Source organism: Salmo salar, chromosome ssa13, assembly GCF_905237065.1.
Source record: "Salmo salar chromosome ssa13, Ssal_v3.1, whole genome shotgun sequence".
NCBI lineage: Eukaryota > Metazoa > Chordata > Actinopteri > Salmoniformes > Salmonidae > Salmo > Salmo salar.
Window position 1 is genome coordinate 110,900,528 of NC_059454.1, and position 17,498 is coordinate 110,918,025.

The following is a 17,498-nucleotide window of genomic DNA, read 5'->3' on the forward strand; positions in this document are numbered from 1 at the left end:
TAACACAAAATAAAATAAAAATAGAAAAATCTATGTACAGTGAGTGTCACGTTAATTATAGCCACGTTAATGTTAGACAGAAATAAACATCTATGAAGAACTTTCGTAGCTACACCAAACACACAGCCCAATGTGAATGGCAAAATGTTAGCCTAACAGAAATTCCTCTGAAAATGTGAAAACACAGCAGCTAAGGCAAAGCGGTCTTTGAGTGACAACACATTCACCGAATTAGCTGATCCACTTTCCATACACCCACTTCGCTTTATCCTCCCACTTCTATTGACACGCTCACCTCCAGACACTCCAAGTATGCAGGTACCCATGGTACGTTTAAGATCTACCCATCTGCGCAACGCGCTCGAAATAACGACAGCCTTGAACGTCCCCCACTATTTGTGTTGACACTGGCCGTGTTCAAGAGGATCAAAACCTTAATGTATCATATAGTTCAATTGTGACTGACCGATGTACATATAATAATGAGTAGTTATTTTTACCCTTTTTATTATTTTATTATTTTATTGTATCCCAAATGTAGGGTGATTGAACATATATTATCACACAGTAGGTGGCGACATGTACAAACAGAGATGTACCAACACCTCGATACCGAAGAACAAGAACACATCTCTAACTGGGGTAAAGGCCACTTTCATCTGCTGGACACATTGCTTTCCCGGATACGTTTTAGTAAAGTTGGAACCGGATTTGCTTCTGAACTGAATTGAATCGTCCGTTCACATTTTCTGCGTTAAAAACATTATCTGCAGAAACAAAAAAAATCAGACGTTTCAGTATGTTGCAAAACACAGGGTAAGTAATGTCAGCTAGCTAGCTAGCCTGCTAACGTTAGCCTCTTGGCGACATAACATACTATATCTAGTTTTCATAGATGGCTGATTACTTGCATGTAAATCAATTAGCTAAGCTGTAAGAGAAACATAAGAAGAGTTTTGGCGAAATACTTTATATATTTTTTTGGTCCAGAACTTCCAACACAAGCTGTGTTGAAATGTAGCTAGCCAGGGTTAGCTTGTAAAGCAGGTCATCTGGCTACTCTGTCTACCCAGCCAGACACGATAAACAACGGCAGTGAACTTTGCTGTTTGTCTTTCACACTCCTGTACATATTTATTTTATTTAATTATTCGTTTATTTTACCAGGTAAGTTGACTGAGAACACATTCTCATTTACAGCAACGACCTGGGGAATAATTACAGGGGAGAGGAGGAGGATGAATGAGCCCATTGTAAACTGGAGATTATTATATATTATATTATTACATATATATCACCGTTAAAGTGTACCTACTAGTTATGTAACTATATCTTTCAAACAGCTAGACTTGTTTTTGACTTCGTTGTAAACTTAGCAGGCATTGTATCATGTAGCTGAATGCCTAGTTAAATACACATTAAAATGTCACAAAGACCTGATGGGGGGGGAATGAGATTCAGGCTAAAGGTCACCGGAGTGTAACAGCCAACAATGAGATTCAGGCTAAAGGTCACCGAGTGTAACAGCCAACCAATGAGATTCAGGCTATAGGTCACCGGAGTGTAACAGCCAACCAATGAGATTCAGGCTAAAGGTCACCGGAATGTAACAGCCAACCAATGAGATTCAGGCTATAGGTCACCGGAGTGTAACAGCCAACCAATGAGATTCAGGCTAAAGGTCACCGGAGTGTAACATCCAACCAATGAGATTCAGGCTAAAGGTCACCGGAGTGTAACAGCCAACCAATGAGATTCAGGCTAAAGGTCACTGGAGTGTAACAGCCAACCAATGAGATTCAGGCTAAAGGTCACCGGAGTGTAACAGCCAACCAATGAGATTCATACTGAAGGTCACCGGAGTGTAACAGCCAACCAATGAGATTCAGGCTAAAGGTCACCGGAGTGTAACAGCCAACCAATGAGATTCAGGCTATAGGTCACCGGAGTGTAACAGCCAACCAATGAGATTCAGGCTAAAGGTCACCGGAGTGTAACAGCCAACCAATGAGATTCAGGCTAAAGGTCACCGGAGTGTAACAGCCAACCAATGAGATTCAGGCTATAGGTCACCGGAGTGTAACAGCCAACCAATGAGATTCAGGCTAAAGGTCACCGGAGTGTAACAGCCAACCAATGAGATTCATGCTGAAGGTCACCGGAGTGTAACAGCCAACCAATGAGATTCAGGCTGAAGGTCACCGGAGTGTAACAGCCAACCAATGAGATTCAGGCTAAAGGTCACCGGAGTGTAACAGCCAACCAATGAGATTCAGGCTGAAGGTCACCGGAGTGTAACAGCCAACCAATGAGATTCAGGCTAAAGGTCACCGGAGTGTAACATCCAACCAATGAGATTCATGCTAAAGGTCACCGGAGTGTAACAGCCAACCAATGAGTGACCTCTATCTCGCAACACGATCGCAACATCGCGATACTTCTAGGTACGCGTGGTTTGGGATTTGAGAAGTCGGTGAAATAATTGAACAATTCTTCCTTAGTCGTTGAATTTTCTCTTTAAATCTAAAGACACAACCTAGATTCATGGGATTGTCTTCAGTAGTTGAACATGTTATTACTCCAACCTCGTGAAAGTGACAAAACTGACACGTTTTAATATGTCAAAAAAACAACTTTATATCGAATGAGTGTCTTTTGATTTTGACGGCCAGCCGTTCTGTTGCGAGACGGTGTTTCTCCGCATGAGTTCAGCGAGCCGAAGTCGCCATGACATCGCCTACAAGTGTGATGAGAGGATTTCTATTGGAGAAGCAGTTTTAGCCTGTCTTTGATCACACCACCTCGTACTTGAATGAATGACCTCTTGTCATATTATACCAAAGTGTTCCTGTCCTTGAGATCTAGCCAGAGTGACAACTACTTTTCGGTCATTGTCAAGACCCTTTTTTTAAAATGTATATATATCGTCATGTTTGGCAAACAGACTGGCACTCAGACAACTTGAATTGAATGAATGAATTGTGTTAAATTCATGTATATGGAACTGAACCCAACCCTGGTGGACTCTTGATAGAGTTAATATTGCTGTCACTAATTGAGGAGACAAGGATGGAATTATCTTGATTGGATGATGTCACCTCCCTGAAGGTGTTCTGTATGGATCTTCTAATTTCTTACATCCTGACCTAATGTACAATGTAGTGGCAGCAACAGTCCTCCCTGAATCGAGCCTATCCTGCAAAACAACCTAGTATTCCTTTGTTGTGTGTGAATTACAGAAAGCTAGCGGGGCAAACCCTGTTCATTACAGGGGCAAGTCGTGGGATTGGGAAAGCCATCGCACTCAAAGCTGCTAAGGATGGTGCCAATGTTGTCATAGCTGCTAAAACCGCACAGGTCCACCCCAAACTACCTGGAACCATCTACACAGCTGCAGAAGAAAGTGAGTCATTTTGTTCTGTCTTTAGGCTTAAACCACTAAATTATCACACTTCTGACTGTCCTTAAGATGTAACTTTTCTTGTCTTTTCACAATTTAGTCCCTCCCAGTTTACCAGACATTCTGGATCTTCATGACTTCTGAATTATGTGATTAATAAGTACATTTGTACGCGTTGCTTATCCCTGTGTGTGTTGCTAGTCGAGGCATTGGGAGGCAAAGCGTTGCCTTGTATCGTAGACGTCAGAGATGAGAAGCAGATTGGAGAGGCAGTGGAACGGGCCGTGCAGAAGTTTGGAGGTGAGCAGTAACACGTTACACCCCAAATGAAGGGAAAAGCACAGAATAACCAAGAGAATTAGTAAATTACACCGTGTTTAATATCGGTTAACACAGAACTAAAGTATTGCTCTCGAGTGGCGCAGCGGTCTAAAGCACTGCGTCTCAGTGCTAGAGGGTCGTCACTACAGACCCCGGTTCGATCCTGGGCTGTATCACAACCGGCGGTGATCGTGAGTCCCATAGGGCGGCGCACTATTGGCCCCAGCGTCGTCCTGGTCAGGGTTTTGCCGGTTTCGGCCTGTCATTGTAAATAAGAATTTGTTCTTAACTGGCTTAACTAGTTAAATAAAAGGTTACATTTAAATATTGCCTAATTGGTGGGCTGCTCCATTAAGTTCTGGGTCCATACGGGTTAGACGGTGCTAGAACCAGGAGCTCCCACCTTCTCTCTTTGCAAATTACGGGCCGAATGCCCCCCCCCCTTCCAAATTTCAAAAGACGCTAAGACCTGCGAAATCATGATTTGACCCAAATAAAAAGTGACGGAAAACTGAAACGGCGGAACTACTGCTGGTTGCTAGCGAACGCATTCTGTTCCTTCCTGACTGATTCTACTGTATCAGTAATGTTTACTTTGATCTGTCCACGAGATTAAACTGTGCTTTTCCCCCCCAAAAAAAATGTGGATTTAACCGTATAGCTGTATCTACACAAACAAACAATGTCATTGGACGTCATTTCGTCTCGAAATTAGTCTACTTTTGAGATGTGAAAAAATCTGACAGACCTTTCATTTATAAGTGAAGTGTCCCTTTTTAACACATGTCTGTGTCCAGGTATTGATATCCTGGTGAACAATGCCAGTGCCATTAACCTGACAGGAACCCTGGAAACCTCCATGAAGAAAGTGGACCTTATGTTGGGCGTCAACCTCAGAGGAACCTATCTGACGTGAGTGAATGAATACATACTAAACAGGATAGTTAGATCAACTAGGCCTACATCTATGAATACATACTAAACAGGATAGCTAGATCAACTAGGCCTACATCTATGAATACATACTAAACAGAATAGTTAGATCAACTAGTCCTACATCTATGAATACATACTAAACAGAATAGTTAGATCAACTAGGCCTACAGCTATGAATACATACTAAACAGGATAGTTAGATCAACTAGGCCTACAGCTATGAATACATACTAAACAGAATAGTTAGATCAACTAGGCCTACAGCTATGTAACCTTTTTGATTGTGTGCTATATTTACATTCTTGATTTATTCTAGAACAAACTCTTTAAGCGTTGGTATTGGTAGCCTAGCAGTTAGAAGCGAGCCAGCAACACGTGGGTTGCCAGTTTGAATACCGGGTCTGATGGGGGGGGGAATCTGGTGGGAAGTGAGCTGCCAACTGGAAGGTTACTGGTATTAAATCCTAGATGTTATCGTCTCCCCCCACAACAACTGTTCCACGGGAGCAGAAATATCAATTGGGATCTTGACGAATACGGTGGTTCTTAATGTTAAAAAGTAATTGTTTATTCATCGCTATTTCATGCCAGCGGGTGGCAGTGTAAACGTGGCTGCATTGCTCAGTGCTGACTACTGTTGGTAGTACAGGGCCATCGGCTTGCAACAGTTTTTTCACTATATTTCACTATATACAGTTGAAGTCGGAAGTTTACATACACCTTAGCAAAATACATTTAGACTCAGTTTTTCACAATTCCTGACATTTAATCCTAGTAAAAATTCCCTGTTTTAGGTCAGTTAGGATCACCACTTTATTTTAAGAATGTGAAATGTCAGAATAATAGTAGAGAGAATGATTTATTTCAGCTTTTATTTCTTTCATTACATTCCCAGTGGGTCAGAAGTTTACATGCACTCAATTAGTATTTAGTAGCATTGCCTTCAAATTGTTTAACTTGGGTCAAACGTTTCGGGTAGCCTTCCACAAGCTTCCCACAATAAGTTGGGTGAATTTTTGGCCCATTCCTCCTGACAGAGCTGGTGTAACTGAGTCAGGTTTGTAGGCCTCCTTGCTCGCACATGCTTTTTCAGTTCTGACCACACATTTTCTATAGGGTTGAGTTCAGGGCTTTGTGATGGCCACTCCAATACCTTGACTTGGTTGTCCTTAAGCCATTTTGCCACAACTTTGGAAGTATGCTTGGGGTCATTGTTCATTTGGAAGACCCATTTGTGACCAAGCTTTAACTTCCTGACAGTCCCTCCTGTAGCAAAGCACCCTCACAACATGATGCTGCAACCCCCGTGTTTCACGGTTGGGATGGTGTTCTTCGGCTTGCAAGCATCCCCCTTTTTCCTCCAAACATAACGATGGTCATTATGGCCAAACAGTTCTATTTTTGTTTCATCAGACCAGAGGACATTTCTCCAAAAAGTACGATCTTTGTTCCCATGTGCAGTTGCAAACCGTAGTCTGGCTTTTTTATGGTGGTTTTGGAGCAGTGGCTTCTTCCTTGCTGAGCGGCCTTTCAGGTTATGTTTGGAAATTGCTCCCAAGGATAAATCAGACTTCTGGAGGTCTACAATTTTTTTTACTTCTGAGGTCTTGGCTGATTTCTTTTGATTTTCCCATGATGTCAAGTGAAGAGGCACTGAGTTTGAAGGTAGGCCTTGAAATATATCCACAGGTACACCTCCTATTGACTCAAATTATGTCAATCAGAAGCTCCTAAAGCCATGACATCATTTTCTAAAGCCACAGACATCATTCAAACAGTTTTAGAAACTTCAGAGTGTTTTCTATCCAAATCTACTAATAATATGCATATACTACCTTCTGGGCCCGAGAAGCAGGCAGTTTAATTTGGGAACGTTATTCATCTGAATTTCTGAATACTGCCCCCTATCCCCAAAAAGTGAACAGCTTCTACCCCACCCCCCAAGTCATAAGACTGCTGAACAATTAATCAAATGGCTACCCATTTGCATTGACCCCCTTTTTTTACACTGCTGCTACTCGCTGTTTATCTATGCATAGTCACTTTACCCCTACCTACATGTACATTTTACCTCAAAAAACCTGTACCCCCCACATTGGCTTGATACCGGTACACCCCCCCCCCCCACATTGCCTTGTTATTTTATTGTAACTTGTTTTTCTTTATTTTTATTAAAAAAAATATATATAAAAAAATATTTGTGTACTTTTTAAACAATTCTGCGTTGTTGGTTCAGAGCTTGTAAGTAATAATTTCACAGTAAGGTTATACTCTGCGTATGTGATAAATAACATTTGATTTGAGCTGCTTGTCTTTATCATAGTTCCTCTTCTGCTTGAGATGGGCTGCGATCAGGTTCTTTTTGAGACTCTCAAGTCGTGGCGATGGACTACCTGGTTATAGTGCTTCCGAGTGGCGCAGCGATCTAAGGCACTGCATCTCAGTGCAAGAAGCGTCACTACAGACACCCTGGTTCGAATCCAGGCTCTATCACAACCGGCCGTGATCGGGAGTCCCATAAGGCGGCGCACAACTGGCCCAGCGTCCTCCTGATTTGGCCAGTGTTGGCCATCATTGTAAATAAGAATTTGTTCTTAACAGACTTGTTAAATATGTCATTTAAAAAAAGTACTATAGCATGCAGAGTCTGGAGTAACCTGCTATAGCACCATGTCCAAGGGCCCTCTGAGGGGACGACTCGGGTTAAGGCTCTGCAGCACTGACTCCAGTGGACTTTTGCAAAGCAGAATTCAGGGCAACAAAAAACAAAACCTTAAGGAATTTGTCCCAGTGTTGGTGCTGAGTCTGAGTCCCTACGTAGGAAGCAAACACATTTGAGTGATTCTGCAGTTGTTCTAACAGCCTTAACTCCTCTGGCTGTTCCAGCCTAAAGGAGATCATCAGCCAGATTACCAGGGGCTAGCTGTTACTGGAGCAACGGCAGAGAAGACTGCCACACTTGGACCCCAAATCATGTAGCTTCTGCTTGGAAGAAATGCTTCTTGCTCTGATTGTGTGGAAACCAGTAGTAATCGTACTGCTACACTTGGACCCCAAATCATGTAGCTTCTGCTTGGAAGAAATGCTTCTTGCTCTGATTGTGTGGAAACCAGTACTAATCTGGACATCACTGAAGTATATGAAATGAATTTACAACACGACAGGTTACACAGACGGAACTCCACCTCACTCCATCCGAGGGGTGGTTTAGCCGGACCGTCAACCAGATGTAACGGACCTTCTGTCCATGGCTTCACGTTGTGTTGTGGATCTTTTCACTTCCTTCCACAGCTTCTCACTGACCAACGTGTAGGATGATCCGTTGTCCAGGATGGTTCTTGTCCACGGGCCTATGGACAGGGGTAACACCAGCTGGTGCGGTATTGGCTGAAAGGAAGGGTATGTGGACAGTTTGGCGTAGTCTGGGACTCTTGGTGTTTTCAGCTCTGGTCAGAGGAGGAGGAGGAGGAGGAGGAGGAGGAGGATGGTCCCAGAGGAGGATGATGGGAGTTAGGTGTGTTGGTTTGTTGCACGGTTTGTGGTTCCTGGAGGGGTTTACGTGATACTGATTTGGACTTGTAGCTGGAGAATGTCCCTCTTTGCTACCTGTCCAACAGAACAGCGGAGAGGTCTCGGCCGGAGACTCTCTGGCTGTAGTCTGGCTTGGGTGTCTGCTTCTTTCTCTGTTCATATTGCTGTTGTCATTCTCTATCCTTCTCAAACTGCTGTCCCAGTCTAACCAGTCGGACTCTTTCTCTGAGTTGACTGGCCAGTAGTGGGATGATGTTCTTCAAGATCAACTTAATGACCTCTTCTTCCTCAGTGCCGGGTTTCCACCGTCGGCACAGGGAGTAGTAACTGTATGCAAAGTCACCGATACACTCTCTCTGTCTCTCTGTCTCTCTGTCTCTCTCTGTCTCTCTCTGTCTCTCTGTCTCTCTGTCTCTCTCTCTCTTCTCTCTCTCTCTCTCTCTCTCTCTCTCTCTCTCTCTCTCTCTCTCTCTCTCTCTCTCTCTCTCTCTCTTCTCGCTTAATTCCTTGACTTTTTCCACATTTTGTTACGTTACAGCCTTATTCTAAGTCACCGATACACTCTCTCTGTCTCTCTGTCTCTCTGTCTCTCTCTCTCTCTCTCTCTCTCTCTCTCTCTCTCTCTCTCTCTCTCTCTCTCTCTCTCTCTCTCTCTCTCTCTCTCTCTCTCTCTCTCTCTCTCGCTTAATTCCTTGACTTTTTCCACATTTTGTTACGTTACAGCCTTATTCTAAATTGTATTTTTTTCCCCTCATCAATCTACACACACTACCCCATAACGACAAAGCATAAACATGTTTTTAGACATTTTTGCTAATGTCTATCTATCTATCTATCTATCTCTCTATCTATTAAAAAAATATATATATTACATTTGCATAAGTATTCAGACCCTTTAATCAGTAGCTCGGGAGGGTTTCATTCAACGAAGAAGCCTTTCTGAAAAATTTATTTCTGAATTGTTGTTTTCTCACATCTGAATTGTTGTTTTCCCAGGTCTAAGCTGTTGTTTTCTCACATCTGAATTGTTGTTTTCCAGGTCTAAGCTGTTGTTTTCCCAGGTCTAAGCTGTTGTTTTCTCAGGTCTAAGCTGTTGTTTTCTCACATCTGAATTGTTGTTTTCCAGGTCTAAGCTGTTGTTTTCTCAGGTCTAAGCTGTTGTTTTCTCAGGTCTAAGCTGTTGTTTTCTCAGGTCTAAGCTTTTGTTTTCTCACATCTGAATTGTTGTTTTCCAGGTCTAAGCTGTTGTTTTCTCAGGTCTAAGCTGTTGTTTTCTCACATCTGAATTGTTGTTTTCCAGGTCTAAGCTGTTGTTTTCCCAGGTCTAAGCTGTTGTTTTCCCAGGTCTAAGCTGTTGTTTTCTCAGGTCTAAGCTGTTGTTTTCTCACATCTGAATTGTTGTTTTCCAGGTCTAAGCTGTTGTTTTCCCAGGTCTAAGCTGTTGTTTTCTCAGGTCTAAGCTGTTGTTTTCTCACATCTGAATTGTTGTTTTCCAGGTCTAAGCTGTTGTTTTCTCAGGTCTAAGCTGTTGTTTTCTCAGGTCTAAGCTGTTGTTTTCTCAGGTCTAAGCTTTTGTTTTCTCACATCTGAATTGTTGTTTTCCAGGTCTAAGCTGTTGTTTTCTCAGGTCTAAGCTGTTGTTTTCCAGGTCTAAGCTGTTGTTTTCTCAGGTCTAAGCTTTTGTTTTCTCACATCTGAATTGTTGTTTTCCAGGTCTAAGCTGTTGTTTTCCCAGGTCTAAGCTGTTGTTTTCTCAGGTCTAAGCTGTTGTTTTCTCAGGTCTAAGCTGTTGTTTTCTCAGGTCTAAGCTGTTGTTTTCTCAGGTCTAAGCTGTTGTTTTCTCAGGTCTAAGCTGTTGTTTTCCAGGTCTAAGCTTTTGTTTTCTCACATCTGAATTGTTGTTTTCTCAGGTCTAAGCTGTTGTTTTCTCAGGTCTAAGCTGTTGTTTTCTCAGGTCTAAGCTGTTGTTTTCTCAGGTCTAAGCTGTTGTTTTCCAGGTCTAAGCTTTTGTTTTCTCACATCTGAATTGTTGTTTTCTCAGGTCTAAGCTGTTGTTTTCCCAGGTCTAAGCTGTTGTTTTCCCAGGTCTAAGCTGTTGTTTTCTCAGGTCTAAGCTGTTGTTTTCTCAGGTCTAAGCTGTTGTTTTCTCAGGTCTAAGCTGTTGTTTTCTCACATCTGAATTGTTGTTTTCTCACATCTGAATTGTTGTTTTCTCACATCTGAATTGTTGTTTTCTCAGGTCTAAGCTGTTGTTTTCTCAGGTCTAAGCTGTTGTTTTCTCAGGTCTAAGCTGTTGTTTTCCAGGTCTAAGCTGTTGTTTTCCAGGTCTAAGCTGTTGTTTTCTCAGGTCTAAGCTGTTGTTTTCCCAGGTCTAAGCTGTTGTTTTCCCAGGTCTAAGCTGTTGTTTTCTCAGGTCTAAGCTGTTGTTTTCTCAGGTCTAAGCTGTTGTTTTCTCAGGTCTAAGCTGTTGTTTTCCCAGGTCTAAGCTGTTGTTTTCCCAGGTCTAAGCTGTTGTTTCCCAGGTCTAAGCTGTTGTTTTCCCAGGTCTAAGCTGTTGTTTTCCCAGGTCTAAGCTGTTGTTTTCCAGGTCTAAGCTGTTGTTTTCCAGGTCTAAGCTGTTGTTTTCCAGGTCTAAGCTGTTGTTTTCTCAGGTCTAAGCTGTTGTTTTCCAGGTCTAAGCTGTTGTTTTCCCAGGTCTAAGCTGTTGTTTTCCCAGGTCTAAGCTGTTGTTTTCCCAGGTCTAAGCTGTTGTTTTCTCAGGTCTAAGCTGTTGTTTTCTCAGGTCTAAGCTGTTGTTTTCTCAGGTCTAAGCTGTTGTTTTCCCAGGTCTAAGCTGTTGTTTTCTCAGGTCTAAGCTGTTGTTTTCTCAGGTCTAAGCTGTTGTTTTCTCAGGTCTAAGCTGTTGTTTTCCCAGGTCTAAGCTGTTGTTTTCCCAGGTCTAAGCTGTTGTTTTCCCAGGTCTAAGCTGTTGTTTTCCCAGGTCTAAGCTGTTGTTTTCCCAGGTCTAAGCTGTTGTTTTCTCAGGTCTAAGCTGTTGTTTTCCCAGGTCTAAGCTGTTGTTTTCTCAGGTCTAAGCTGTTGTTTTCTCAGGTCTAAGCTGTTGTTTTCTCAGGTCTAAGCTGTTGTTTTCTCAGGTCTAAGCTGTTGTTTTCTCAGGTCTAAGCTGTTGTTTTCTCAGGTCTAAGCTGTTGTTTTCCCAGGTCTAAGCTGTTGTTTTCTCAGGTCTAAGCTGTTGTTTTCCCAGGTCTAAGCTGTTGTTTTCCCAGGTCTAAGCTGTTGTTTTCCCAGGTCTAAGCTGTTGTTTTCTCAGGTCTAAGCTGTTGTTTTCCCAGGTCTAAGCTGTTGTTTTCCCAGGTCTAAGCTGTTGTTTTCCCAGGTCTAAGCTGTTGTTTTCCCAGGTCTAAGCTGTTGTTTTCTCAGGTCTAAGCTGTTGTTTTCCCAGGTCTAAGCTGTTGTTTTCTCAGGTCTAAGCTGTTGTTTTCCCAGGTCTAAGCTGTTGTTTTCTCAGGTCTAAGCTGTTGTTTTCCCAGGTCTAAGCTGTTGTTTTCCCAGGTCTAAGCTGTTGTTTTCCCAGGTCTAAGCTGTTGTTTTCCCAGGTCTAAGCTGTTGTTTTCCCAGGTCTAAGCTGTTGTTTTCTCAGGTCTAAGCTGTTGTTTTCCCAGGTCTAAGCTGTTGTTTTCCCAGGTCTAAGCTGTTGTTTTCCCAGGTCTAAGCTGTTGTTTTCCCAGGTCTAAGCTGTTGTTTTCCCAGGTCTAAGCTGTTGTTTTCCCCAGGTCTAAGCTGTTGTTTTCCCAGGTCTAAGCTGTTGTTTTCCCAGGTCTAAGCTGTTGTTTTCTCAGGTCTAAGCTGTTGTTTTCTCAGGTCTAAGCTGTTGTTTTCCCAGGTCTAAGCTGTTGTTTTCTCAGGTCTAAGCTGTTGTTTTCTCAGGTCTAAGCTGTTGTTTTCCAGGTCTAAGCTGTTGTTTTCCCAGGTCTAAGCTGTTGTTTTCTCAGGTCTAAGCTGTTGTTTTCTCAGGTCTAAGCTGTTGTTTTCCAGGTCTAAGCTGTTGTTTTCCCAGGTCTAAGCTGTTGTTTTCTCAGGTCTAAGCTGTTGTTTTCCCAGGTCTAAGCTGTTGTTTTCTCAGGTCTAAGCTGTTGTTTTCTCAGGTCTAAGCTGTTGTTTTCCAGGTCTAAGCTGTTGTTTTCCCAGGTCTAAGCTGTTGTTTTCTCAGGTCTAAGCTGTTGTTTTCTCAGGTCTAAGCTGTTGTTTTCTCAGGTCTAAGCTGTTGTTTTCCCAGGTCTAAGCTGTTGTTTTCCCAGGTCTAAGCTGTTGTTTTCCCAGGTCTAAGCTGTTGTTTTCCCAGGTCTAAGCTGTTGTTTTCCCAGGTCTAAGCTGTTGTTTTCCCAGGTCTAAGCTGTTGTTTTCTCAGGTCTAAGCTGTTGTTTTCCCAGGTCTAAGCTGTTGTTTTCCCAGGTCTAAGCTGTTGTTTTCCCAGGTCTAAGCTGTTGTTTTCCCAGGTCTAAGCTGTTGTTTTCCCAGGTCTAAGCTGTTGTTTTCTCAGGTCTAAGCTGTTGTTTTCCCAGGTCTAAGCTGTTGTTTTCCCAGGTCTAAGCTGTTGTTTCCCAGGTCTAAGCTGTTGTTTTCCAGGTCTAAGCTGTTGTTTTCTCAGGTCTAAGCTGTTGTTTCCCAGGTCTAAGCTGTTGTTTTCTCAGGTCTAAGCTGTTGTTTCCCAGGTCTAAGCTGTTGTTTCCCAGGTCTAAGCTGTTGTTTTCCAGGTCTAAGCTGTTGTTTTCTCAGGTCTAAGCTGTTGTTTTCTCAGGTCTAAGCTGTTGTTTTCTCAGGTCTAAGCTGTTGTTTTCCCAGGTCTAAGCTGTTGTTTTCTCAGGTCTAAGCTGTTGTTTTCCCAGGTCTAAGCTGTTGTTTTCTCAGGTCTAAGCTGTTGTTTTCCCAGGTCTAAGCTGTTGTTTTCCCAGGTCTAAGCTGTTGTTTTCCCAGGTCTAAGCTGTTGTTTTCCCAGGTCTAAGCTGTTGTTTTCCCAGGTCTAAGCTGTTGTTTTCTCAGGTCTAAGCTGTTGTTTTCCCAGGTCTAAGCTGTTGTTTTCCCAGGTCTAAGCTGTTGTTTTCCCAGGTCTAAGCTGTTGTTTTCCCAGGTCTAAGCTGTTGTTTTCCCAGGTCTAAGCTGTTGTTTTCCCAGGTCTAAGCTGTTGTTTTCCCAGGTCTAAGCTGTTGTTTTCCCAGGTCTAAGCTGTTGTTTTCCCAGGTCTAAGCTGTTGTTTTCTCAGGTCTAAGCTGTTGTTTTCCCAGGTCTAAGCTGTTGTTTTCCCAGGTCTAAGCTGTTGTTTCCCAGGTCTAAGCTGTTGTTTTCCAGGTCTAAGCTGTTGTTTTCTCAGGTCTAAGCTGTTGTTTCCCAGGTCTAAGCTGTTGTTTTCTCAGGTCTAAGCTGTTGTTTCCCAGGTCTAAGCTGTTGTTTCCCAGGTCTAAGCTGTTGTTTTCCAGGTCTAAGCTGTTGTTTTCTCAGGTCTAAGCTGTTGTTTTCTCAGGTCTAAGCTGTTGTTTTCTCAGGTCTAAGCTGTTGTTTTCCCAGGTCTAAGCTGTTGTTTTCTCAGGTCTAAGCTGTTGTTTTCCCAGGTCTAAGCTGTTGTTTTCTCAGGTCTAAGCTGTTGTTTTCCCAGGTCTAAGCTGTTGTTTTCCCAGGTCTAAGCTGTTGTTTTCCCAGGTCTAAGCTGTTGTTTTCCCAGGTCTAAGCTGTTGTTTTCCCAGGTCTAAGCTGTTGTTTTCCCAGGTCTAAGCTGTTGTTTTCCCAGGTCTAAGCTGTTGTTTTCCCAGGTCTAAGCTGTTGTTTTCTCAGGTCTAAGCTGTTGTTTTCCCAGGTCTAAGCTGTTGTTTTCCCAGGTCTAAGCTGTTGTTTTCCCAGGTCTAAGCTGTTGTTTTCCCAGGTCTAAGCTGTTGTTTTCCCAGGTCTAAGCTGTTGTTTTCCCAGGTCTAAGCTGTTGTTTTCCCAGGTCTAAGCTGTTGTTTTCCCAGGTCTAAGCTGTTGTTTTCCCAGGTCTAAGCTGTTGTTTTCTCAGGTCTAAGCTGTTGTTTTCTCAGGTCTAAGCTGTTGTTTTCCCAGGTCTAAGCTGTTGTTTTCCCAGGTCTAAGCTGTTGTTTTCCCAGGTCTAAGCTGTGCATCCCACATCTATTGAAGAGTAAAAACCCTCACATCCTCAACCTCAGCCCACCTCTTAACCTGAACCCCATCTGGTTCAAAAACCACACCGGTAAGGAAGGCTTCATTCACTGTCTGTCTGAGTCTCAATTATCAGTCCTTTCTACCCAAAGTGTGCACTTCCCTTCACTGTATAAGAAATATGATGGAATCTCCCTCTAGCCCCCTGCCTCCACCAATCCGAATCTTTTGAGATTTTGTGGGTAGTAGTGAACAAGTTGAGGAGCCAAGGAGAAGTTGTTGGGGACGCTATTCACCGAGGAAGATTTGAAAAACAAGATCTTTGACTTGTGTTTTTTTTTAACCTGTTCTTTTTTTTAAACATTTTTTTTTCTTCTAATGGTTTCCCTTTAGCATACACAATGGCCAAGTATGGCATGTCCATGTGTGTTCTGGGCATGGCTGAAGAGTTCAGAGGGTCCATCGCTGTCAATGCCTTATGGCCTAAGACGGGTATGTGTTGAAAGATACCATTTACACGGTATAACAAGTTTTTATTTTTATTTTTATGAACCAGAGTAGACATGAGAAGACTAGTTTGTCACTTTTGTTGTCATCTGGAATCCTATCAGTGAAAATAACTTCCTATGTGCCAATACATAAAGTATTTTGAAGTAATTCAGAAAATATGTATTTATTTTCTTAATGAATGTTGCGCCGTGTCCTCCAGCCATCCATACTGCCGCCATGGACATGATAGGCGGCGCGGAGGTGGGTAAGCAGTGTCGTAACGTTGACATCATGTCAGACGCAGCCTACGCCATCTTCGGTAAGCCACCCAGCTACACCGGGAACTTTGTCATCGACGAGGAAATTCTGAAGACCGAGGGAATTAAAGACTTTGACATTTACGCCGTCGCTCCAGGTAATGTGCTACGGTGATGTGAGGTTTAACACAGAATTTTACGTCACAGGAGGTATAAAACAGCCTGATAAAGTAATCCTTCCAACTTGGATCTCTAGTGTCAGTTTTAATCACCCAGTAGAGTCTATTGATGTACTGGTGCGTCTATATAAGTTGCATAAATACAGAAAATACCCGTCTAAATCAGTCAGTTTAAGATAAAAGAGATGTCTTTTTTTATTTTTTTATTTTATTGGCTGGATCTGATGTGGAAGGTGGCTGTGCTACAGCGATGTTCGTCAGACCATTATAAATCGGTTTCTAAACTAATATGACCTTTACTACCCCCACTCGTGTCACAGGCCCCGTCTGAAGGTAACTGGGTACCGGATTTAAAAAAAACGAATGGAAGTATGGAGGTAGTTTTTTTGCCAAAAAGGGGTTAAAACATAAAATAAAATATGTGTAAAAAACAATTAAATACAATTGTTTCCTGAGTTTTCTTATATCTCCTAGAAATAGGACAGACACTTCCAAACCTTTTATTCCTTATGTATTTTTTTCTTTACTTTTAAATTTTTTGCTATTTATGAATGTTATTCAATGTGTTTCTATGGGATTTGGTACTAAAGGCCATTCAATATTATCAAATGTGTATTTTTATATATAAAATAAAATACCTAAAGGGGTCCTATAATTCTAAATCAAATGGATAAATAATTTATTGTATCACCATCTTAAAATAATTAAATATGTCCGTTTATAACCCCTTCCCCAACATCTTCGACTCTAGACGGTGTTTAAGATGGTGTGGTTGCGGTGTGGTTGCGGTGTGGTTGCGGTGTGGCTATGGTGTGGTTACGGTGTGGTTACGGTGTGGCTACGGTGTGGTTACGGTACGGTGTGGTTACGGTGTGGTTACGGTGTGGTTACGGTGTGGCTACGGTGTGGCTACGGTGTGGCTACGGTGTGGCTACGGTGTGGCTACGGTGTGGTTACGGTGTGGCTACGGTGTGGCTACGGTGTGGCTACGGTGTCCAACAGAGCATAGATGTGGTTATCAAAGCCTTTTTTTTTTTACATCAATCGGGTGTCCTGACTCTCTGTGGTCATTAAAGATCCCATGTCACTTATCATAAGAGTAGGGGTGTTAACCCCGGTGTCCTGGCTAAAATCATAATCTGGCCATCATACCATCATGGTCACCTAATCATCCCCAGTTTACAATTGGCTCATTCATCCCTCCTCCCCGTAACTATTCCCCAGGTCGTTGCTGTAAATGAGAATGTGTTCTCAGTCAACTGACCTGGTAAAATAACGATAAAATAAATAAATAAAATAAATCAGCAGTTGTCCCATTTTTTTTATCCATCCTAAAACCCCAGAGAGCAATGATGCAGAAAGCACAGCGACCTAAGAAAAGAAAAGAAAATAAAAACATGCTTGAAAGGCAGGAACCTAGGAGGAAACCTAAAGAGGAACCAGGCTCCGAGGGGTTGACCAGTCCTCTTCTGACTGTACCTAGTGGTTATGCTAATAATAGTAGTGTTTCTGTGTGCCCACAGGTAATGCACTGCTCCCAGACTTCTTCCTGGATGAGGCTGAGGCTCTGGTGCAGAACATGGGGGATCAGGTTGTCATCCCAGTGGTTAAAGGAAGCGCTGCTACCGGTGGGCCCATAGCGGAAACATTCAACATCATTAAGGGAGTCCTCAACCCTGACGTTGTCAAATCCACTGGAGGAGTCTACAGATTCGACCTGTCTGGTAAGAAAGTTATTTTTCACTATTGTATGAATGTTTTGTAATAGTGAATATATTCACTTGCCAGTTTATTAGGTTTCACACCTAGTACCGTGCCAAAGCCCTCTTTGCATCCAGAACAGCCTGACTTCTTCGGGGGAAATGGATTCTACAGTTGTCCAGTGTTGGTGATGACACGCCCCCTCTAGCCACTCCTCAGTTGGCCCGCCCCCTCTAGCCACTCCTCAGTTGGCCCGCCCCCTCTAGCCACTCCTCAGTTGGCCCGCCCCCTCTAGCCACTCCTCAGTTGTCCAGTGTTGGTGATGACACGCCCCCTCTAGCCACTCCTCAGTTGTCCAGTGTTGGTGATGGCCCGCCCCCTCTAGCCACTCCTCAGTTGTCCAGTGTTGGTGATGGCCCGCCCCCTCTAGCCACTCCTCAGTTGGTGATGACACGCCCCCTCTAGCCACTCCTCAGTTGTCCAGTGTTGGTGATGACACGCCCCCTCTAGCCACTCCTCAGTTGTCCAGTGTTGGTG

General features: G+C 43.0%; 1 protein-coding gene across 2 annotated transcripts in view; it reads left to right on the forward strand.

Moving 5' to 3' along the window:
• The first annotated feature begins 541 nt into the window (after positions 1 to 541).
• hsdl2 (hydroxysteroid dehydrogenase like 2) overlaps positions 542 to 17,498 on the forward strand; it is a 19,683-nt gene continuing 2,726 nt past the window's right edge. Inside the window, exons 1-8 of one of the 2 annotated variants that reach the window (XM_014139021.2) lie at positions 542 to 816; positions 3,240 to 3,403; positions 3,602 to 3,700; positions 4,519 to 4,633; positions 14,323 to 14,426; positions 14,729 to 14,827; positions 15,045 to 15,239; positions 16,784 to 16,984. In XM_014139021.2, coding sequence (XP_013994496.1) covers positions 800 to 816; positions 3,240 to 3,403; positions 3,602 to 3,700; positions 4,519 to 4,633; positions 14,323 to 14,426; positions 14,729 to 14,827; positions 15,045 to 15,239; positions 16,784 to 16,984 — 994 coding nt within the window. In that variant the 5' untranslated portion in view covers positions 542 to 799. 2 annotated transcript variants of the gene reach the window in all.